The 25,343-nt window shown below is 36.9% G+C and overlaps 1 protein-coding gene across 1 annotated transcript in view; it reads right to left on the bottom strand.

The window, feature by feature from the left end:
* Positions 1 to 25,272, bottom strand: part of slc49a4 (solute carrier family 49 member 4) — a 45,086-nt gene extending 19,814 nt beyond the window's left edge. Inside the window, exons 1-4 of the mRNA XM_046845676.1 lie at positions 24,934 to 25,272; positions 19,916 to 20,009; positions 6,591 to 6,859; positions 4,951 to 5,080 (exon numbers count right to left, since the gene is read on the bottom strand). Coding sequence (XP_046701632.1) covers positions 4,951 to 5,080; positions 6,591 to 6,859; positions 19,916 to 20,009; positions 24,934 to 25,234 — 794 coding nt within the window. The 5' untranslated portion in view covers positions 25,235 to 25,272. The remainder of the gene's footprint in view (positions 1 to 4,950; positions 5,081 to 6,590; positions 6,860 to 19,915; positions 20,010 to 24,933) is intronic.
* Positions 25,273 to 25,343: the final 71 nt, after the last annotated feature.

The following is a 25,343-nucleotide window of genomic DNA, read 5'->3' as shown; positions in this document are numbered from 1 at the left end:
ATTCACATCTAAAGATGAAGCACCAGAGATTTTAGGTCGATTTGTACAGGGCTATAAGCTACACATTGCACTGTAAGCCTGTTTGATTAAACAGCCTCAGTAGATAAGTCTTAATAATCAGTCTCATTTATTATATATTTTAGTTAATTAGTTAATTAAAATGACAAACTTATAGTGACAGGATTAAAAAAGTCGAATGATTAAAACATCATCCAATAGGAATAATAATTTAAAAAAAGCCTTGGGAAAAGGAAATTAGATTTAAATACTTTGGCTTTTTGTAATATAAACAGAATGGAAGCCCACGAAACCAAGTTCAGGAAAGTGGCACAGGAAAGTAGAAGAAGAAAGAAAGAAAGAGATAAAGAGAGACAGAGAGAGAGAGAGAGAGAGAGAGAGAGAGAGAGAGAGAGAGAGAGAGAGAGAGAGAGAGATGTCAAATGAGCTTGAGCTTACATGAAAATGAGCGTACATAAAAATAAATCTAGATGAGCTACAAGGCCACTTTTGTTGGAATGTGAAGCAGCAGAAAAACATGAAAATAATATGGTGAGAGAATTGAATGTGTGTTAAACACGATAATAATAGTAACAGTAACAAAAGCCAAGTAATTTTAATGAGGAAATGGGCTTTAGAGTTTTCTCTCCAGTATAAAGGTATGACCGAGTGACCTTGTTAGTGAGTTGAGAATGGGAGATAGCATGGAAACGAGATAAGAGAGATAAATGACTGAGCAGGGATACGCTGCATGCAGTAATCCCTTTGTATAAGAGAATGCGGATTGTAACAAAGGCAGTTTTCGTTAATACTCGTCTTCCTCTCCAGTAACCACTTTGTTCTTATCCCCGTCTTAGGAAAACTGGATGTGAGGTGAGAAGATGCATTCCGCGTACACACATTAACACAGTAGTAACTAGGGAAAATTACTAAGACCTCTACTTTATCAGGAAACCACCATGACTTTTTTAATTAGTTGACTTGACAGCTATATACCTCATGTTGACAGTGAAAGTAAACTTACAAGTCTGTGCTTGCGACTGAAATTAGTTCTTCTAGCAAGGGACCACCGATACACTGTATGGTCTCACTGTAAAACGGTCCGGCAGAGAGACTGGGATGGTGATTAAAATGTCTTTTCCATGTTTGTACTGTGTATCATATTGATCATAATAAAAAGTTATATAGTACCTACCTTCATTAGTTTATAGCATAAGCAAACTTAATTAAGAATTAATTTTAAATAATGGTGTCATATCTGGACATAAAGCATAAAGAACCCTTTGTTCTGTATTCATAATACTGGTTTCTTATCAATGTCTTATTTCTAATTCATATAAAATTACTCTGCAGCTTCCCACGTCTCATAACTTGTATTTTCTTTAGTTCTACCCTGTCGATATCGCCAACCCCTCATGCATTCAATTACCCTATTTGTGCATAACTCATTATTCACGGGTTATCATGTCTTGACAATGCTGAACATAATCTACTTTTGTTTATGATGTACTTTATTAACACAATCTAATTGAAAGCCACGATAACAAATGCAGTAAGGCAGATGCCAATGTATTACTCTTTACTGAAATTATGTGTTTAAGGCACATTGAAGTGTTTATTTTTTTTTTTTACCAACTCCTCGGCTTTCCTGTCACACAAAATCTAGGCAGCCTTTCAGCCAAGTGACAGAGATAAATGTGTGCAGGATAGCAGCTACACTGAGCTGACAGCAGAGTTAGCTCTTGGCCAAGTGTAATTATAGAATGGAGCAAGTGCTTAGCAAAAAGTGTTGTATCTTATGGCTTCATGTCACTATGACATACGTTTACCTTAAGTCTGTTTTCAGTGCTACAGAATTATTACAAGTATCGTATTTGTTAACGTGTAATTTTATGTTACCAAGTGGTTCATTTTGTAGAAGCTGTTTTTGTTTTGTTTTTTAGCTTAGATGTAAAAATTAATTTTTATGAAAAGTGCAATCGTGCTTTCAAGATGAAATACCATCTTCTTATCCAGTGTCTTAAATCACATTGTTCAACCCAAAACAAAGAATTGCCCCGTTTCAACAGCAAAAATGAATAAAAGATATTTAGTTACAAGAGTCAGGAATGTTTGGACCAACCATCTGATACTGGCAGGGGTAAAAACACTGTGCAAAACCTTGCCTAATTATTTACTTCACAATATTCTCACAAGCAGTATCTGGGTGTCTTTTCGGAAAATACAAGACTTATTCATCTCACTAATCTACTGTATGCAGGATTATCTTCATCTTTTTTTTTTATACCATTTTGCTTTCATGCAACAAAATCAAATATGTCATTAATCCGGTCCCCCAATCCTAATAAGTAAACAACACAATTAACATTTAAGCATTTAAACATTCCTCAAGTTGGATCTGTCTCTGCAATCATCCTCTGATACAAAAATTTCTGGCTATATCATTATGTCATCTAGCATTTCTAAGAGAATCTCTTCAATCAGTGCATTAGAGCCGAAATGTCTCAAGGTCCCCTTAGAAAATCAGCCCCTCTCACCTGGATGTCTGGCCATGCTTCAATCACTCCTGTCCCAATTATAATCATTAGCCATGCTCACCCATCTTCCTAATGCACCAAATGCAGCCTCCCTGATTTCCCTGAGTGGGTGAGCTCCTCTGTACACTACACTAACAATATTTCCCACTGCAATACATCACCAGACACTGTTTTTCTTTTTTTAATTAAGCATCTTCACACCTTGCATTTTGTTGAAAGCTGTAAGAAAATATTCATTTTCAACACAATGTCTTTGTGCTTCAAACCAAACATTTAAGTTTGGTTGCAAATCACAAGTTCTGCCGCATAAAGACACGGTAGAGCCGAGGGAAGCGCTGCTGTGGCCTCGGTGGAGGAATCGTGTTTTGATGGAGCACCTTTTCTCCCAGTTGAACCCGTTTCATTAACCTTCTAGCAACAGGAAAATCAATACTCTTTCACCAGCAAAAGCTTATTTGGATACAATATAGAAGCATTCCAGGCTCTTCATCTGTGAAATATTTTAAAACGAGCCCGCAAAGCAACAACTAACTGCCGTTCACTGATGGTGGGCCACACTCAAACTGAATGCCTTAGGAACGAGGCATAGCAATACCTTTTCTCCCTAATCATTAAACCCAGCTAATCCTAATAATCATAGCAACCACACTAATCAAGCTCTGGAAAATAGTTCTTGCAAAGATGGTATGAAGTGATAATATTCAGAGCATCTGAGAGAGACTCGTGCAAACAAATCAAACTCAAAGCAATTAAATGAGCTATAGTTCAAACTCCAGAGACAGCTAAGCCTAAAAAAGGGAGATTAGTTTTGCACATAACTAAGAGATCTGAGAAACATAATGCCATCCCTCATCCGCAATGTTCTGTACATGTGCACAAACTTTACAAAGCTCAGGCCACTGCAGCTCTACTCTGATATAAAGTAATGTTCCTCAGCCACATTGAGCTAGAATACAATTTTAATTCCAATCAGTTGTCTAGATGCATGTATAATATACACACTTGTTATTTCATCTTCTGTAGAAAGTTTATGTTTGAGAGCAGAAAGTCTGGTGTCCCTCTGTGGTCGGACCTGGCAGATTAAACAGACAGGGTCCTTATGCCAATGTTGTTGGATGCTCACTTCTTTCCAGGGAGCAGCCTTCAACTCGTTCCAGCAGAGCAGAAGCAAACATACCCAGGGCAAGGAACAGCCGTCTCTGATCTGTAAACAGTGACACTGGCCCTGGCTTTGATAAACAACCCGTTATGAAAAGGGAAGTAACTCTGTGGAAAACCATGTGCTATGTTCAGGCTGAACTTGGTTCAAAACTCATGTGGCCAGTAAGATTGCACAAAAAAAGATGATCTATTTAACATGCAGGGACAATGCCTGCCATCTTAAGACATTCATAATTACTCTACGGGGATAGAGCCACATCTTTGATGTGCATTAACTAACTAGAGCAGATGGTGAGGGGAAAAATGACAAGACCTTTTTCATTAAGATTTTCTGTCCCTTATGTCCAGATCAAATTCATCTCTTCGCTGATGCTTCAGTATTAGAAAGCCATAATGAATCTTATCTAGAACTCTAAATGAGTAGAAGTGTTGCTTAAAATACATTTGCTGCTTGCATAAGTGGGAAACGTACAATGCTTCCCATTTGCACATATACCACATATACAAGTTCTGTAAATTCTGCATATATCATTCTGACTGTACATTCTGTATAAATCTTTCTTTTTTTTTTTATTTATACATTGTTGTACCTTGAAGCTTCTGTTACAAAAACGAATTCCTTGTGCATATGTAAGGATACACCAAAAATAAAACCCTATCCGGTTCTGAAACCATCTGTGTGGTTTGACTGATAGTCACCTTTGTACTAGAGATCCACTTGCATTAGATTTCAGTGCACACCTACAGACAGTTATGTCCTTATGTTCTCTGATCTTATGCAATATATATATTTTTACTTGCATCACAATTTATTCCGATATTTTAAATGCGAGACTGTCTTCAAGGTACAAAACATGAAAATAACAGTGTCAAACGTTTTTAAGCTGAGCTTTCTCTGTTCACTGTGTTATAATGAGGAGCAATTTGTGTGTATGTGCATGCCAAAAATAAAATTAATTAATTATTCCTGTTTAACATTAATACATTTTGTAAATACATACTTCATCACATTTATAAAAAAAACAAAACAAAACAAAAAAAAAAAAAATGTGAAAAACAGTTGACTGACCAACCTTATAACTATATGAAGAGACCAAAAAGATATGAGGTAAGTTTGTTTAGAGGAAACCAACCTTTAGACTCAACTCTTAATGCTTTCATGGTGTTATGTGCACTTCAGTGACTTCCAAATCATGACAATTGAAGCGCTGTAAATAAATACTAGTGTGTGTTGGGAGTGTTTCTACACAAATACCTCAGCAATCTGCAGATGCTGCTTCTATAGCTGAGTCGCTGGCTAGCTGCTGCTATGCTGGGTGGAACGGGCGGCCTGGATGGAAAATAGAGCAGCACGACTGCAAAGAGGATCGCAATCATCCCCAATTCTGCACAGTTACACAAAACAAATAACAATGGTAAGTCACCAAGTCATTACCTCCATTACAATCCAGCAGAATTTGTCAGGCTTGAAGATAAGTCTGTTAAGCGTACTTCATAAGCATGTACGGTTAAGCATGCTATCTCTGACATTAAATGCACTATGAGAAAGCAGGATTCCAAGCAACATCATTAACAGGCGCATTCATCTTGAGGTAACTAGGAGATAGAAGATTTATTACACTCCTGCACAGTAAGGAAACACATAACGAGCCGATTGATCATCTCATTAACCCCGCAACAGTCACATCCGCATTAAGTAATGCAATGTTCTCAGTTTTTGAGACGCTATAGCTTATGTCTCGTACAGTCACAGTGTGTATTTCTGTGTTTTGCAGCACATAATGGTTGAATTCACAAATCACATGATCACGTGTGGATTAAGTTTTTATGTAAAAATTTACCGTAGTCGGTTTATGCAAATTCTAATAATATTAGTAAGTATTATTATTATTATTATAATTTTTATAATAACAGCTACATCACATAGACTTGTATGGTGGATGCTGTACATGATTTACAACTAATAATTAATGGATAAAAGTGTGTCATTATTTAACAAAGAAAAACATGTAATCATTGATGTGTCAAAGCTTTCTATAAGGATATGTTAATTTAACATTTATGGAAGGAGTTTTAAGGATTTTTACCATTACAGATGCTGTATCACAAATTATAACAGGAACTAACATCTATAACATTAATTAATGCTATCAGTCAAAAAACAGAATGTCATTTCTAACAGTTATTTACATTTTTATTCCTTACATAGGTTGATAACAATGTGCATTTCTGTGTTTCTACTAATCTACTAAAGCCACAGCAAGCAGCTCCCTTTCCTACTACTCACTTTAACAAAATGCATAATAAAACATTCATACAACAACTTTAGACAGGTATTTAGTCTAGTTAGAAAACTGTTTAGCAAGAAAAGTATGTAAAATGCTGTAATATGCTGACCCCCTGCCAAGAAGTCAGTTAAGTTGTTGGATCTTTCTTTTTTTCTGGGCTCCATTTACATGATAAAAAAAGGAAACAATTTCTTGGCCATTTCTTGGGTTTATCCAAGTTCTTTTTTAAACAATAGCATTTCTGTCAAACTGCCTTTGAGACTCACTGGTGTTTATTTTAGGGAAGACAAACATTATAATATTATAATATGGCCATTTGGTTCTCAATTCAAAAGTCAACTAAGTTTCTTGCTTTGCAAATAAATAAATATTTTACATTTAAAGTAAGTCAGTGCTTTACTCCAGTGCAAGACTTCCTTTCTTTTTAGAAAATAATGTAATTTTCTGAATCAGTTAAGCACATGCCAGGCACAGGTGAAGCCAATTTTGTTAAGATCTTTGCGATTTATGCGTTTGATTCAGGAGAATGATTTTTCTGGGTCAGGACAAAAAAAAAAAAGCAGTGACAGAACTAATTTTTTTAGATTCAAAGTAGACACTACTGTACCTGTATAGAGAACATACTGTATCCTGTTTCTGATATGCACTGTGTCCCAGTGGGTGATGCTGTTCACTATTTGTGTATCATTAGGTGCTGGTACAGCCAGAGGACCAATCAGGAAAGAGAAGGCTGCTCCAAGGTAGCCGACCAATGATGCCACAGCTGTGGCTGTAGCCCTTTGATCTGGAGCAAACCATGTTGTAGAGAGTAATGGGCCGGCACTCATAAGGGTTGGACCGGCTAAACCATTAAGAAGCTGCCCACCATGAATTAACCTGAAAATAAGAAAGAAATCATTTCTTCAAGGTGGAATAAATACCCCCTTTATTTAACATAAATGAAAGGCTTTATAATTTTATCAATCCCCAAAGATATACACACTGGCCAAAGGCACATTTTCAGCAAATGACAACATAGCAATTATTAAAAGTTTAAATATACAATTGTGTCAGGAGAGAAAACAGTGCACATTGAATATACAAGGGTTAGAAAAATGTAACACAACCTTATTAAAATGAAAATTATACAAAGAGAATATAATATATTAGAACGTTTTCATCTTTAATGTAAAAGTTACAACCTATACAATGCAAGCTAAGCTGAAAGCCAAGTTGACACATTTCAGACAAAAAGGACAAAAATAACCCGTAATGACCTAATTGTACGTGTGCACATCCCTCTACTATTACTTCTTTGAAGCACATTTTAATTGTATCCCAGCACAGAACAGCAAAGCACAGACAGTTTGGATAAGAGGCACATCTTGACTTTGCAAAAAAATAAAAAATAATTTAAAAAAGACAGAAAGAAAGAAAGAAAGAAAGAAAGAAAGAAAGAAAGAAAGAAAGAAAGAAAGAAAGAAAGAAAGAATAAAAAGAAATTAGAAAGAAAGAAAGAAAGAAAGAAGGAAAGAAAGAAGGAAAGAAGGAAAGAAAGAAAAATGCTCCAGATCTGTCAAATTGCAAGGGTATCTTTTGTGAACATTCCCCCACAGGTCTGGGCTTTTTCATTCCAAGCCATTACTCTTTTTGTAAGGAACGCATTCTTTTGTTGATTTGGATTCATGTTTTGAATCATTGTCATGCTAAAAGGTGAAGGTCCTCTTCATGTTTATCATGAGAATAGATTAACTCAAGTTAAACATGCTCCTGAGGTACCAGTGACCAGTGTTTCTGCCCCTCTCCTCCCCTCGGATCTACCCCCTTTGTCCCGGTCTGCCTCTGGATGGTGTTCTCTTTGATTGGAGGCCACTCTGTGCAGCTGGGGATGGTTTCACATCAGCCTGGGGATCCATGAAATTACGGAGTAAGAACAGGAGCTTTGAGGATTTGGACTCTACTTAATGTCAACAGTCTGCTACACTGAGTCAGGACTCAACTATAGTTTGCATCGAATCATCATCACTGCACACCTCCACATCGTTTATCTGTAATAAATGGTCATCCGGTGCCACCCACATGAGGATGTGTTCCCTCTTGAGTCTGGTTCTCTCAAGGTTTCTTCTTTATGACCTCTCAAGGAGTTTCTCTTTGCCACAGTCGCCAGCGGCTTGCTCATTAGGGACAAATTTACACTTATAAAGAACAATCTTACTCATTCTTTCTCACCGCATTATCTGTGTAAAGCTGCTTTGAGACAATGTTCATTGTTAAAAGCGCTATACAAATTAAAATTAATTTAATTGAGAATTATGCTGATGTTCTGTCTTGTTTTTAAAGCAAACATTGAGCCAACAATTCTGGCAAAAAAACCAAACAAAAAAAAAAAAACAATCTTCACTCATTAGACCATTATACATTTTCCCCATGTTTTGGGAAACTGGATATATAATTTGGATGTTATTTCTTAAATCAGAAAAGGCTTGTATCTTGCCACACTGGACCATAGCCCAGACAAATAAAGAATATGGAAAAAAAGATTTCTCATGCAAAAAGCAACCAATACTTGCCAGAAAGAGCTGCAGCTTCTTTATTATTGCTGTAGGCATCTTTACAACCTCTTCGACAGTCTCCTTTTTCTTTGTCTTTTCAGCAATTTGGGAGGGACATCCTGTTGTTGGTAATGTCAGTGTTATGCCATATTTTCTGCAATTCTTGATGAGTGCCTTCACTGTGTTCCATGATATATCTAATGCCTTGGAAATTGTTTTGTAACCCTCTCCTGAGCAATACCTTCGAACAATGAGATCCTGTAGATGCTTTGTAAGCTCTATTATGGCCCATGGCTCTTGCAGCAGGATGGAACCAAGATGCCAGAAAAATCCAACAAGAATAGCTAAGATTTATTTGATGTTAGTCAGAGTCAGTTTCAGTTAATACCCATTTGGTATACCCAGGCTGTAATTGGTGCCAAAGATGCTTCAACAAAGTATTGAGTAAAAGCTGTGATTTCTTATGTACATGTAATTATTATTTGTGTTTATTTTTGATACATTTTCAAAGATTTTAAACACAACACTTTCATGTTGTCATTATAGGAAATCGCTTGTAGAATTCTGTGGAAAATAATTCATTTAATCTTTGGGAATAAGGCTGTAACATAACAAAATGTGGGAAAAACGAACGTGCTTTGAATACTATCTGGATGCACTGTACTAAGATCTTGTCGACTGGTTAATTCACTACCACATTCCAAAATATATGCAATTCTATGCAAATAGATTTTCTCCTTCATTTCTGAGAAATGCATACGTTTTATGTTCAGTGACACATTGTTAAATCTGCTGCTTTTAAAGAGTTAAAACAGTGTAGACTTTGTACATGTATGCATCAGACATGTTGGTAACTAAAGAAAAACTATTTTTCACCCTGTGTGTGTGTGTGATGGATTAAAAAAAAAGAAAGCCTTTGTGTTTGTGTTTCTGACTGAACTGGACCATCACCTGTCCTCAGAGCACAGTGTGAGAGCCGCCACAGATAGCAGCACTGAATCCCTTTCCATCTGCTACAGCAGATATCTAACAAATTATATAATCTGAAGCAAAGCACTGAATACCAATAAACTACAAAGCAAGATTTATCTTTCTGGCACATAAATCACTAACAGCATATAAAACTGTATAGTTATTCATTATTAGTTTATTTATGTTGAAAGGTTCAGGTTTAAAACATGGCAGCATAAAATTCAAAACTACCATAAACAACAGTGTAATACAAAAATAATTTCACAGTCTAATCAAGGGATTTTACACAGTTATACAAAGAATCTGTAATGTAGTATTACATAATCACTGACACATCTGACCCCTCCCCTTTATATATATATATATATATATATATATATATATATATATATATATATATATATATATATATATAAAAATAAATGTTTATTATCAATGAAACCATACTCAACATAGAGCATGAAGATAAAATATTCTTGTAAATGTTTTAAAGTATTTATGGTGTTTTAAATTACATAAATTATCAGGACACCAAACAGAACTTTTACTGTTTCCACACAGATGGTTTTAATTGCCGGATATGTTTATTATTATTTTTTATATCTGAGTCAAGAAAGGACATAGTGAATAAACATGTGTTGCGTTCAAGGTTTTAATTTTATATTTATTTATTTATTTATTATTTTATTTATTATTTTTTTTTATAAGAATGGTCAAGCAGAAATGCGTGCTGCATTACTCATGTGTTAATAAAGTTTGTGCTGTAAAAATAATAATAAAAATAATTTGCGTTAACGCATTATTAACACATTAATTCTGACAGGCCTAATAGACTGCTGGACTTCTTCCGATGTTGAAAGAAAGTAAACATGATGTGTCTTTCATCTGCTGCATTACGTTTCCTTGACCAACCACTGCATCTACAGTCCACAAAATTGCCTGTTTCTTTGTGCATCTTCAAAGCAGTGTGAACAGCACATCTTGAAACCACAGTCTGCTTTAAAATCTTTGGGAGTGACCTTGCTGATGCAGTATATAACTACCTTTTGTGTTATAGCTGCGCTCAGTCTTTGCATGGTGTATGACCTGTGACATGAAACTGTCTTCCACAACTTCAATTTAGTAGCAGATTTTGGCTGTCCCTTACCCAGATCTAAGCCTCCTATGCAGCTGTTTCTGTTTCACGTAATGTCTGTGTTTCAACCTACTTATGAAATTAATGATCATTAGCATCTGCTTGAGATATATATATATATATATATATATATATATATATATATATATATATATATATATATATATATATATACACACAGTGCCCTCCACAATTATTGGCACCCCTGTTTAAGATGTGGTCGTGGACTTCAAAAATTCTCCTTTTTTAAAACAACATAGAACCCAAATGCAAAAAGAGAAAATCCAACCTTTATTTAAGTACATTACTTTGGTGGTAAAAAATCACACATTTAGAAAGAAAAAAATTGAAATCATGTGTGCCACAATTATTGGCACCCTGATGTTAATACTTTGTACAACCTCCTTTTGCCAACAAGACAGCACTTAATCTCCTCCTATAACATTTCACAAGATTGGAGAACACAGAGAGAGGATTTTGACCATTCTTCTTTGCACAATCTTTCTAGATCATCCAGTGTCCTGGGTCCTCTCTTATGCACTCTTCTCTTTAGCTCGCCCCACAGGTTTTCGATTGGGTTGAGGTCTGGGGACTGAGATGGCCATGGGAGGACCTTGAGTTTGTGACTGCTGAACCACTTTTGTGTAGATTTTGCCACATGTTTTGGATCATTATCCTGCTGAAAGACCCAATGACGACCCATCTTCAGCTTTCTGGCAGAGGCCATCAGGTTTTTATTTAAAATATCCTGGTACTTCAAAGCGTTCATAATGCCATGCACCCTAACAAGGTTCCCAGGGCCTTTGGAAGAGAAACAGGCCCACAGCATCACAGATCCTCCACCATACTTCACGGTGGGCATGAGGTGCTTTTCGGCATACTCATCTTTTGTTTTACGCCAGACCCACTTAGAGTGTTTGTTGCCAAAAAGCTCAATCTTAGTCTCATCTGACCAAAGCACACGATCCCAGTTGAAGTCCCAGTACCGCTTAGCAAACTCCAGACGTTTACGTTTGTGAGTGTTAGTGAGAAAAGGCTTTTTCCTTGCATGCCTCCCAAACAGCTTGTTGGCATGTAGAGAGCGTCTGATGGTTGTTTTGGAGACTCTGTGACCCCAAGATGCCACTCTTTGATGCAATTCTGTGACGGTGAGCTTGGGAAATTTTTTTACTTCTCTTACCATCCTCCTCACTGTGCGTTGTGGCAAGATAAACTTGGGACCTCTTCCAGCCTTGTTTGTCACTGTTCCAGTTGTTTTAAACTTCTTAATGATTCCTCTGACTGTAGATACCGCAAGTTAAGGCGAGTGGCTATTTTCTTGTAGCCATTGCCTGACTTATGAAGGTCGACACATCTGCCTTACTTGAATGGTGTGTTCTCTTGTCTTTGCCATGTTGACAAATGGGTAAGAGAATTAGGCCTCTGTGTCACGTCATATTTATACCCCAGGGAAACAGGAAATCATGAATTACTAATTAAAAGTCCCTAGATACCCTGACCAACCTTAGCAACTACAGAAAAATATATAAAAAAAAAAAAACAATTAAATTTTTCAGAGGAATTGTTAGGGGTGCCAATAATTGCCGGACACATGATTTCAAGTTTTTTTTTTTTTTCTAAATGTATGATTTTTTTTACCACCAAAGTTATGTACTTAAATGAAAGGTTGGATTTTTCTCTTTTTTTGCATTTGGGTTCTATGTTGTTTTAAAAAAAAAGGAGAATTTTTTGAAGTCCACGACCACATCTTAAACAGGGGTGCCAATAATTGTGGAGGGCACTGTACATACAATGTACATATTACATAGTATATCTTTTTTTAATTCTCATTACATCCGCACTATTGTATCTATATGTATCTTTATATCCTTACTGTACATTCTGCCCAACATTTCACATTCATGTATATATGTGTATATAATGTGTGCATACATACACACACACCGACATACATACATATACATATATATATATATATATATATATATATATATATATATATATATATATATATATATATATAGTAGACTAGTTTATTGAGCTTTCACATTTCTTAAGTGTCATAATTTTACAACCTTCCACTTCTGCGCATTTACTTTTCAATGCCATAGCCTTAGAATTATTTACCTGTCTGTCTGTCTGTCTGTCTATCTAAGCAATAAAATAGTGACACCTCAATGACCAGATTAAGTCTCTATCATACCGCTAAAAATAAAATCCCTAGATCTACACAAAGTCAAGTCTTCCCTGCAAGACCAATCAATAACATTACTAATCCACTCCACAATCTTCTCAACAACACTTATTTCACATATTTTTCTCTCTTTCATAAGTTTGGTGCTTTAATATTTAACACCTGATTTTCACAGCAGGTTTTAATTCCTACCTACAGCATATGCTATGCAGTTAAAACCAAGGCATTGCAACACTGGTGCATTGTATATGACGGGCTTTGTGTAAGAAAACGCTAAACCCGAGCTTCCAGTAGAAGGTAAAGAAAGAAGTATTATATTTGTATATCATGATTTCAGATCCCAAACCCATATTTCTCCCAACCTTAACAAATTTATATTTTTAATATAAGATAATACTGATTAAAGAAGATAACCGTGGCAAATGTAACCCTCAGGATTAGGGCAGAGACCAAAGACTTTCATTTACTGAGCTGAGTCACTTCTATTCTAATTACAGTATAAAACAAGCTTTCTGTGTGACCCCAAACCCTGCTGTATGATCAGTCTCTAGGATCAGCTGACATGCAAGTTTTATTTCTCATAAAGCAGCATGGCAGAGGACAAGCTTGAATAAGTGCAAGTGAGTCGGATTCTGTATGAGAATACCGGAGCGCAGTGGGAGCGTGGCAATTTAGACAGAGATTATTAACTTGATAAATATCGATAAGCGGTGGCAGAGGAAGTCTCAATGCACTCTGATTAAACTGCTTTTGGGTGGAATGTGTTGATTAGGGCACTCTAATTGTACCTAATTGTCCCCTACTGAGAGAAAGCCGATTTCAGCTGAAGAGTTAATATCAACGGCTGGTTGTTCGGGTTTGTTCACATAACTAGCCAGTAAAAATAAAAGCTGCAAATAAACCAACTAATATTATGTTTACCACGGTGCTTTATTTCTTGATTCTTGATTCTAATTGGTGAAATGTACAACAGCATGGGTAACACAATAATGAATCTGTTTCTTGGTAACATGGCAAGCTGTATTGGCTGGTAAGGGAAGGACCATTTACAGCGGTTTACAACATGCTTCTCAGACATTCCATCATATTAAATGCAACTATATATAATAAAAAAAATAAGTAGTTTTTGAATAAATGTAATAAATATATAGTGGTTGCGAAAATGATGTCAATAGGATCAATAGGATTAAAACAGTTTAGACATGCAGTTAAAAGACAATAAGGAACGTTTGGCTGCTAAGAATAACACTGCTTGTTAATTATAACAGCACACGTGTTGTGTCTTATTCTTAAATTATTAAATACAACACATCAGACAGAATGTCTGGCCAACAGGGAAATCTTGAAATTCGCTCGACGTAATGGCTAGAAGTCTTACTCATTTGAAGTCGTGGTCAAGGTGGCGTGACAATATGGTTACGGCCAAACTAATCAGCAGTTCAACTACAGCAGCCTGCACTCGTTAATCAGTGGCTGTGCTTGCTATTTGCATACATTTGTTGTAAGCATTACAATCTGCTTTGATTTGAGAGCAATCACTGGCATTCTCAATCAGCAACCACTGCAATAATAGATTTTCGCATGCCTTTGCAGCACATACTCAAGCATTTCCTCTATAGGCAAGACTGAGAGAGCATAAGTTTTCTCTGAACAGAGGAGGATCGAGAATCCAGCTCTGAAAATCCAAATCCAACCCATGAGAATTCAATGAAAATGGGTTCAACAAATATTACATGCGTCTCATATACACAATCCTCTCTCTGAAGAGCACACTCTGACATCTGACATCAATATATGCAGCTATTTTTTCCAAGTGCTTGCCTCTGCTGATTACAAATACACAGTGCATTGTTGAAACTGACATTGGACCAAGTCGACTTCTTCTTTTTCTTTTTCTTCTTCTCTCGCCTGCTCCCATTAGGGGTCGCCACAGCGGATCATACGTGTCCATACACCCCTGTCCTCTACATCTGCCTCTTTTAGCTCAACTACCTGCATGTCTTCCCTCACCACATCCATAAACCTCCTCTTTGGTCTCCTACCGATGTACCCCATGTCCCTCCTCTGCACATGTCCAAACCATCTCAATCTCACCTCCCTCACCATGTCTCCAAAACATCCTACATGCACTGTCCCTCTACTAAACTCATTTCTAATCCTGTCCATCTTCGTCACTCCCAATGAAAATCTCAACATCTTCAGCTCTGCTACCTCCAGCTCCACCTCCTGTCTTTTACTCAATGCCACTGTCTCTAAACCATACAACATCACAGGTCTCACCACAGTCCTAAAAACTTTCTCTTTCGCGCTTGCAGACACCCTTCTATCACAAATCACTCCTGTCACTCTTCTCCACCCACTCCACCCTGCCTGCACTCTTTTCTTCACTTCTAACACACTCTCCATTACTTTGCACTTTTGACCCCAGATACCTGAACTCCTCCACCTTCTCCACCTCTTCTCCCTGCAACCGCACCACTCCACTGCCTTCCCTCTCATTCACACACATGTACTCTGTCTTACTCCTTTTGACTTTCATTCCACTTCTCTCCAGTGCATATCTCCACCTCTCCAGGCTCTTCTCAACCTGCTCCCTACTCTGACCACAAATAACAATATCATATGCAAACATCATAGTCCATGGAGACTCCTGTCTGACCACTGCAAACAGGAAAGGCCTCAGAGCTGATCCTTGATGCAGTCCAACCTCAACCTTGAACCAGTCTGTCGTTCCTACTGCACACATCACTGCTGTCACACTGTCCTCATACATGTCCTGCACCACCCTCACCTACTTCTCTGACACACCTGACTTCCTCATACAATACCACAACTCCTCTCTTGGCACCCTGTCGTACGCTTTCTCTAAATCCACAAACACACAATGCAACTCCTTTTGACCTTCTCTATACTCCTCCATCAACATTCTCAAAGCAAATAATGCGTCTGTGGTGCTCTTCCTCAGCATAAAACCATACTGTTACTCACAGATGGTCACCTCTTCTCTCAGCCTGGCTTCCACTACTCTTTCCCATAACTTCATGGTGTGACTGATCAACTTTATTCCCCTGTAGTTACTGCAGGTCTGCACATCTCCCTTATTTTTAAAGATCGATACCAGCACACTCCTTTTTCTTTCCTCAGGCATCCTCTAACCTTCTAGAATCTTGTTAAACAATCTTCTTAAAAACTCCACTGCCATCTCTCCTAAACATCTCCACGCTTCTACCGGTATGTCATCTGGTCCAACTGACTTTCCATTCTTCATCCTCTTAATCGCTGCTCTCACTTCCTCCTTACTAATCCTATTTACTTCCTGCTTTACCATCTTCGCACCATCCAACCTTCTCTCTCATTTTTCTCGTTCATCAGCTGCTCAAAATACTCCCTCCATCTTCTTAACACTCTCCTCACTAGTCAACACATTTCCATCTCCATCTTTTATTGCCCTAACTTGCAGCAGATCCTTCCCAGCTCGATCCCTCTGACTGGCCATCAGTACTAGATGGATAACCCAAATCGACACGAACACGTCTGATCATGTCTGAATTGGCTACAATGAGCATTGTTCCCCTTCACTGAGGCTCTTGATACTGATATTCGCTTCTTTGAGGCATACACAAAGCAAACTTGATTAGGAATGAACCGTGTCACTGTCTGCTCACTCTTAATGCAAGTGCTGACACCTATTGGTGAACAAAAAAAGTCTATCTCCTGTTCTGTCCATTTTCTTTTTTTATTCACATTAGCAATACAGAGGCTTAGCAGCTTTAGCAGCATAGGGTTCTTACTCACCATACGCACTGTTTCAACACCTTCGCTTAGATATAAGCAAAGCCGGCCTAATGATGGGCTTAAAAACACACAAAATAAATTCACAGCATAGAGTGAAATCACACCTTCTGCAATGCAAACATTGCAACACCACTGCTGGGTGTGAATCAAAAACGCCTAACACAAACATCAATCATTTTATTCTCCACAGCAAATAAGATTCATACAAAACAATGGAGCATAAAGCATAATGCAGGCAGATGCTTGTCCTCGGTTTTTCCATGTGTATTTTGCAAAATAATAAAGTAGAATTATCTGTGTGCAACCTAAAACACACATCGAACTCATTTGCTCGATCGATGGTCTTGACAACATGACAAATCAAGAACGGAATACTGTACAGTGTCTGACTGTGAAGGCAGGTATTCTGTTAACGATGATTTATTATCACCTGCTGCTCACATCCATCTTAAATCAATATTTGTTGGGACCGAAAAGGTGTCACAGTTCTTGTTAAACTAATGCGTTTCCAATCCAGCCAATTACTCATGAACTGGAGATCCGTTAATGCTCAACTGTTGATTTAGTAACCGAGAAAACCGAGATTTTTATTTTAATGTTTGAGGGACCAAAATTTGAAAACTTAAAATTACTATACATATATTCCCTATGCCATACATTGAAGTGAGCGAGAGAATATTAAACTAAAAGCATCAGCAATTTTGATGCCGAGAGCAGCACAATCATATACACCTTGGAGATGGGCGTTGGGCTTAAAAAACAAACACGTACAGGGGGCACTGACCAGAGGAAATTTCAAAAGGTATTTACCACATTAAAGATAGATTTGTTTCTCCCATCTGTGTTTGACTGATTCACCATTCATTAGCTTATAGCTATTTGAATAATAAAATTCTTATAAGTTGAAAGGGTTGCGTTTCTATAAACACAATAAGAGTTCTTTCTAATATGTCCACGAACAATAGTACACAATTTATACAGAACAACTAAACACCATATCAGAAGATAAAACAGCAGGGGTTCCTTCTCTCAGCAAAACTGCTTCCCTACTAGCTTTTATAAAAGGCAAGAAAGACATAAAGAACAAAAACAACTATGGGCAAATAAAATTCAGTCCACATTGATTCCAGGAGTCTGTAGCAGCAGTGCTTCAAAATCAATCATGCAATACTTCAATAACCCTAAAATTCAAATACATTATTAAGTAGAATGATTTTATTAGCAATCATAAAAATGTCTGTTGCTTTGTATCATACAAAAAAAAAAAAACCTAATTCAAAGATGCAGTTGAAAATATTTTGCATGTAGGTCTAATTAAATTATTGCAAAGTACTGCAAGAATGGGAGCTCATTTGGTGAAGTGGTAGCTGAGTGGTTAAAATGTTGGGCTTCTGATCAAAAAGATCATGAGTTCAAATCCCAGACCCACCAAGCTGCTGCTCCATGAACCTTCACAGTAACCTACACTGGATGAATCGCATAAATAAGATAATTGTAAGTCGCTGTGGATAAGCGTGTCTGCAAAATGTCATAAATGTAGTGGTAGTAAATGGGTATAAATGAGACTGTGTCAACTGACAGGATTTCCCAATACGGAGTCTACCACAACTGAGCTTAACTACTGAGGCATGACATGATTATCTCAAAATGTTTTATATGAAAACTGTAGAGTAATAAATGTCTTAATAAATCTGTTTTCAATATGCCGGTGTCTTATTGGTTACTCCTGAAATAAATAAAATATGACAGGGCATGCTATAATAGGCAAATAGTCCACAATAAGGTGGTATGATGCAGCCTGATACAAAGCGAAAGGCTAATTCCACCCAGATGGTGGTTATTTTCAAATAAAAGCATTGGTGTCCAAGATTTCCCGCCAAGATTGCTCCCTATTGTAAAAACTTGCTACTGCGATATTTACTATACAGTTGATGACGTGTTCACACGTTGATATGAATCATTATTATATAAGAAAAGTATTTTTACAACCATTTCTTTTGCTTGTTCTGGGGTTAGATGATAAATCTTGTGAGTATTAAGTGTTTCCAGTGTTAAAGAAATATTAATTCTTTTGTATCAATGTTTATGTCCACAAACTGTATGCTAATTTGTAGCCAAAAAAGGTAGTGCTGAGTGTTATTGTTTACACTTTGCTATTTATATAGTTTCTGCAGTAAAATGACATAAAATATCATGATATAGTTCTAAGTATATATCACCCATCCCTTGTCCCAAAGTGTTTTTTATCCTCTTTATATGGCAATTTATAAAGAACAATGATCATTAAAGAAAAGGTTACATACCAGGTTACATTTTACTGTTGTGGAATGTTTAAAAAACAAGCTAGTTAGTGTTATTGTTTGAGCGCATTTACATTCAAGGCGTTTGAGCATCAGTTATCTCATTTATACTCCTAAGCAGATGAGGAATATGGGCCTTGCTCAAGGGCCCAGCAATGGCAGTTTAATGTTGCTGAGATTTAAACTCATATTTTTACCACAGAACTACCACCTCCACTTCCTGGAGTGTACATGCATATAAAAATGCAGCTAATTACAATGAAATCACAAAGTTTTACAGTGGTGGAAACTTACAAGTACACTGCAAAGTGCTTATACTGGACACTTATTCCAAAAATATTAATGTGTAAAAAGATTTTGCTACATCAATTGCACTTACTTACAATTTGGTTATTATTAGATTTGGATTATGTAGTGCATCAACTGCACAAGTCCCTGTTAAGGAGCTCTGACAATAGCTTTAATGATGTATTGTTTTTGCTCTGTCTCGCTCTGACTCGTGCCGTGCTGTTATACAAGAATAATTTACACCTTCAGAAAAAATATACACCATTATATTACGTACAAGACAAGTGTTCACCAGTGTCGTGGTGTAAAAGTTAATAAACAACATCCATTTCTTAGAATTTTATCAATTCTGGTATTTAGATTCGTTTTCTTACATCCACTCAGGGATTTAAAAGCCCAATATCACATGTCCTGATAGTCTTCAATGTCCTTCACCTTCACTTTTACAAGCACACTGGAAATTTGTCAAATAAAATTACTCTTTCAGAAGGTGCAAGATTCTTAAATAATAAAACAATAATCCACCCAATGACACAAACCATCAAACCACATCATAACTACGATGCCACAGGGCGAAAGAGAATAGCACTTGGAAGTGAATTGAATATGGCTAAAAGGCAGGGTGGGGGCTGTTTGAAAATTGCTTTGACCTTTAGAAGATATATGTCCTGGGGTAGAGATATAGTGAATAGGATGTGTTGTGAATGAGAGTCTTACCAGCGTTTGATCTGCAGATTTGAGAGAGGGACACTGCGCAGAGCAGAGCCCAACACCATGAAGAAGACTGTGAGCAGCAGAGAGGCCCGCAAACCTGCAAAACATGGTCAGAAGACAGAAACAATTAAATAACCTGGAAGTGAGCCCAATTCTTAGGTCATTTATATATTTTTTTCAGAAAGTAAAATTTAATTGCTTTACTGTAGGAACCTTCTGGAACAGGTTTTTATAACGATTGAGATACAAGTATTCTGACTAACTTATAACTGACTGTCATAATGTGAATATCATCATGATGGGGTCCTTCAAAAGCAGGTTAAGTGATGAGAGTTTCTTGTAATGCCAGGTGAAGACATTTAATAATAAGCAGCAATTCTTCTTCTCTTTTACTCTTGACCATCAATTCTGAAGGTTTTTTAATATACAGTGGTACCTTGACATACGAGTGCCCTAACATATGAGTTTATTGAGATACGAGCGGTCACTCGGTCGATTTTTTGTTTGTTATGTGAGCAAAAATTTGAGGTACGAGCTCAAGACGCCTCAGTCAGTGTTGCTGATTCGTCTCGATACACACGCACACAAACAAAGATTTGAATGTGCGCGCGCACTAACACGTGGCTGTGACGAATCTCGAGATGAATCAGCAACACTGGCCTCAGTCAGTGTACTTGTTTGCATCGCTGTCGAAGCATCTTTGATAAGTTGTGCTTGAGTTTTGTGCTTTTTTTTACATTTACAGTACTTTATCACATTTATTTTTATAACCATTGGTCCGAAGAAAGTGAGTGGAAAGGTCAGTGCTCAGAAGAAGATGATGTCTATTGAATTAAAGCGTGAAATCAGGAAAACATGAGCAAGGTGTGCGAGTGATTGACTTGGCGAGGCAGTACGGTCGTAGTACTTCAATGATATGTACTATGCTTAACCAGTTTATTTCTTTACATTCCCTTTTATAATGTTTTTATACAATATTTGTCATTTATAAATACAATTTTCTTATTCAAAAACACGTAACAAAAACAACTGGGGTGGCATTATGGGGACTGGAACGGATTAATTTCATTTCAATTAATTTCAATGGGGAAATTTGCTTCGAAATACGAGCAAATTGACATACGAGCAAGGTTACGGAACGAATTAAACTCGTATGTCGAGGTACCACTGTAACAGTTTTGATTCCTTCACAGACAAAAAGAGATTTTTTGCAAAACCAGATATTTCAGACTCTAAAGTAAATCTGAACACAAACCCACAAAACGAGAAAGCAGTCATCCACAATTTATAAATACTAGGGCTATCAAAAAAGGACAGAAAGCCTAATCATTCACAGCAACTCTCCAGGCAAGGGGTTGATATTCTACTGCTCATTTTTAGGATTAGGCAGAGGTGTAATCTAAGGTCTTAATTTGCATACATAGGTTTTCTCTGGTGTTTAACCCACAAGCAAAAGTAAAGACCACACGCTTGTTCTATTTGGAAGATTTTTTAATTAATGTAATGCTTCCAGTTTTTTGTGAAATATAGCCACTTACTGTACATGTGAGACAGTACTTGGTGCTCACTGGTGACATTTTATTGCATTAAGTAAATCACAAAGCTATAAATAAGGAAGTTGGGCATTTCAGTGGTACTCTCCCATAAAAGTCAAAAACTCTTTCTTTCCACAGCCCTGTGCAACCTCACTTCCCTTTTTAAAATGAAAGTAGCAAAGGCTATAAAGTTGGGCTATAAAATGTTTGGATGTAAATACTGTAAAAATGAAGAACAGAACACACTATACATTAAAAACTCAGTTTCCTCAATAGAAAATAGGCTTTGCAAAGTAACTGTAAAAAAGGTATTTTTAATGAAATGTTAAAAGGACTTTTTTAATACAGAGTCGTGACCTTGCACTTAGTCTATTCCAGTTAGAAGCTAACTGAAACCTCCATATATCCATTTGAGAACCATTATTATCAATCTAGAACCCCTGCATTAAAAGCATACAGTGAGATTTTCCTCAAGATTTGTGCAAACTGAAAGGAGGCAATCTGCAGTTAGAAACCGAGTTCTGCCACATCAGCAGGAATGTGCTTTACTCAAGCAAGTTACACAGGAACTCTTTCACAGATGAACCACTTCACATGGCTGTCAGCTTTTAGCTACATAGATAGACTGAACGTTATATAAGCGACAAACTCTAACAGCCAGCACTTTTACTTTCTTTGGATGGTACTAAAATCAAAGTCACCTATTCAGCAACAGTGACTCTGCAAGGGGTTGATTCACCTGAATTCATATGAATAGCAAGCATTTTGACACCTACCTTCAGGTCACAAGATCTCGAACGCCTCTAAGGCAGAGATATAGTAGACTTTCACAAATAACTGCATATTAAATGCAATCAACAAAACCAGAATAATTTATTAATATACAGATATAGTAACATTCTGTGCAGTTTAATACATTCTGTTAAAAAACAGGGCATTGACATGGTATAATGCATGTTTAGTAAAAACACATTCTGAAATCAATAAAAAGTAACATAACCCCAGATGTTTTTATACATAATGGTCTAATACTCACTAGTCTCTACACTGACAGGAGATTAGGTTTTGTGCACAACATAAATGTTCCATTATCAATTTTACAACCTGAGTATGCTGCTAAGTACTAAATCAACAGTACATAACTTGCACAGTCTTTGAGTAAAGCTGCAATGTCCACTCAAACTTGCATCTATGCCAATACATACACTGTATGTCCAAATGTTTGTATGCACCTGACCATCACAATCATATGCAGGTTCTCCGAAACGGCTACCTCAACTTTATGTAGGATGACTTTCTATGCTGTAGCGTTGCAATTTCTCATTACTGGAACTAAGTGACCCAAAACTGTTCCATCATTAACCTGCCCTTGTAAACACAGAGCTCCATGAAAACATAGTGCACAAGGTTTAGTTCGGAAGAACTCAAAGGTCTGGCACACAGCCCTGACTTCAACCACACTGAACAACTTTGAGATGAACTGGAACAATGACTGCACACCAGATATGCTTATCTGATATCAGTGACTGATCTCACTAACAATCTTGTGGCTGAATGAGCATAAATCGCCACAACCATGGAATGGCCTGACAATATAGTATAGATCTACTGACCTCACAATGCTTTGTTTGTGTGCGAGTCGGTTTGTGGTTGTATGTGTGTGTATTTGAAATTAAGTTTTTAACATTTTATTCATCACCTCTCATCGCCATTAAGAAATTACTCCGCAGCAGTGTTCATCTATTTATCAAAGTACAAAATAATGAATCTGAACTAAACCCAGGCAGGAAGTGAGGTGAGGAACAGCAGTGCCAGGAGGTGCCCAGAGCTTGTTGGCGTCAGCTGCATAAGCTAATCATAATTAATTTAATTAATTTAGAAAGTCATAATGATTTAGATCACATTTTTAAGATCATGTCAAGCAGTCAGGCCTTGCTCAATGTCAAGGAAATGTGAATCTCTCGACTGCTGCCTGTTGCTTGCTAGTGTGAAGGCAGGGTGTCTTATAGGAATGTGACTTGTGTACTGCTGAAGGAAACAACACTGCAGTCTAGAAGTCTATAACCAGGTGGAGAAACATCAGCCATAGTGAAATGTCTAGGTTCTTTATACTATCTAATATCTGCATAAGAGACAGTAGGCAATGAAGAGGGAAACTTTGAAAACATAATGTGGCACTATTATATTAACATTGTATAGTAAGGACCAAGCTGGTTCTCGAACTGCATGATCTTAGATCGTTCACTTGTGTTACGTTTGTTATTTTGCTCTATTACCTGCTAAAACTGTTTTTTTTTTTTTACAAAAACTCACCATTTGTATGTATGTATATTTGTAGGTATGTGAAGTAGCATTTCTGTTCCAACTTACTAAAAACATTACATAAACTAATATATATATATATATATATATATATATATATATATATATATATATATATATATATATATATATATATAAAATTATCTATATCTATGAAGTTGAAGCTTGTGAAAGTCCAAGACTTTTATAGGGCACAGTTACTATTTTGAGCAGGATATATAACTGAGGCGGTCAAAAGAGGAATCATGCACTTTAAATTACGAAATCTCCATGTGACTATCATAATGTATAAGTTTTCGTTTGGATTCGCATAATAGGTTTCTGCTCAGGTTTAAGTGCTGTCATTTGCAAAAGATCATCTGATGGTCTGTCATGTGAGAAGAGATTCTTGGAAGGTTTAGGTCAGAGTTGAATGTGATTTAATGAAGAAGAACAGAAGAAACAAATCATCTAAGCACTGATAAACCTACTCTACTGACACATTTGAGGTCTATAATATATCTGCTGTATTACAGGACACCGAGTTATACTAGCGTGGGTTACGCATAAAATCTCTGCGGTCATAAACTTATACAATACATTTTTGTTTGAAGACATAAAGTAAATAATATGGAACTGGCCACATTTTTTTCTGTTTGACTTTGCTTAGATTTGATGTAAGAGCAAAGATTTTTTAACTCAAATGCTGTGCAGTGCTCATTTAATATAGAATTTAAATATTGGAATCATTATTTTATCGGACATTGTAGATTTTATTATATTGCACCATAATGTGTAGTTCTAACTGCAAACACTGTTTGAACGGGAAATCTACTGTTGAAATTTAGGAACTAAGAGGGACCAGATGGAGAAGTTGAAGTACCCTTTAGGGTTGTAGAAACATTCTTTTTTTTTTCCAAGAAAAATGAAAAGAAAGCAATGGCAAAAAGAAAAACTCTGTAAAAGATTACATTGAGGTTTTAGGGAATTTCTTTAGCAGCTTTTGTCCCATTGGAGATCAGGATGCTGAAAATCACTGAAGCACTTGCTGGAAAATCTTATGATCGTGTGCAGTTTGGAGTAAAGTAACATAACCAGCAATTCAGATCAGCAAATACAAACTGTAATCAGTGATAGGTCACTAATTCGATGAAGACAAAAAAAGGACAAAAGACAAAAACTGACCTTTCTTGTCCATTAGCCACACAAACAGGAGCCATGGGAAGAAGCCCACGGGTCCCCAAATGACTAAAATAGCAATGTCAGTGGATGAGAACCCGAAAGCATGTCTGGCAGAGTTTTGGATGGGCCCCCATGTGTTCCACACCATTCCTTGTAAAAAAGAGAGCATTGAGAATAATGTTAAGACCAGCCATCTCCGGCCGTACACCCTGCCGCTGCCGATCACCGGCTGGATCCTCGCTTCGGCTTGAATCGGCCTGAGTAGCGGATCCCTTTCCCTATCGGTGCTCTCCACGGCACCCATGGAATCGACTCGGGATCACTTCTGTTTGTGTAGTTTAATGTTTCCGGGGTGAAACAATGAATAGAAATCTACACCAACATCTTATTGCTAGCCGATTCCCCAAAACGTA

This window comes from Silurus meridionalis, chromosome 3 (assembly GCF_014805685.1).
Source record: "Silurus meridionalis isolate SWU-2019-XX chromosome 3, ASM1480568v1, whole genome shotgun sequence".
NCBI classification, from domain to species: Eukaryota; Metazoa; Chordata; class Actinopteri; order Siluriformes; family Siluridae; genus Silurus; species Silurus meridionalis.
The sequence above is the reverse complement of the archived record's forward strand: the minus strand, read 5'-3'. Positions and strand labels throughout refer to the sequence as shown.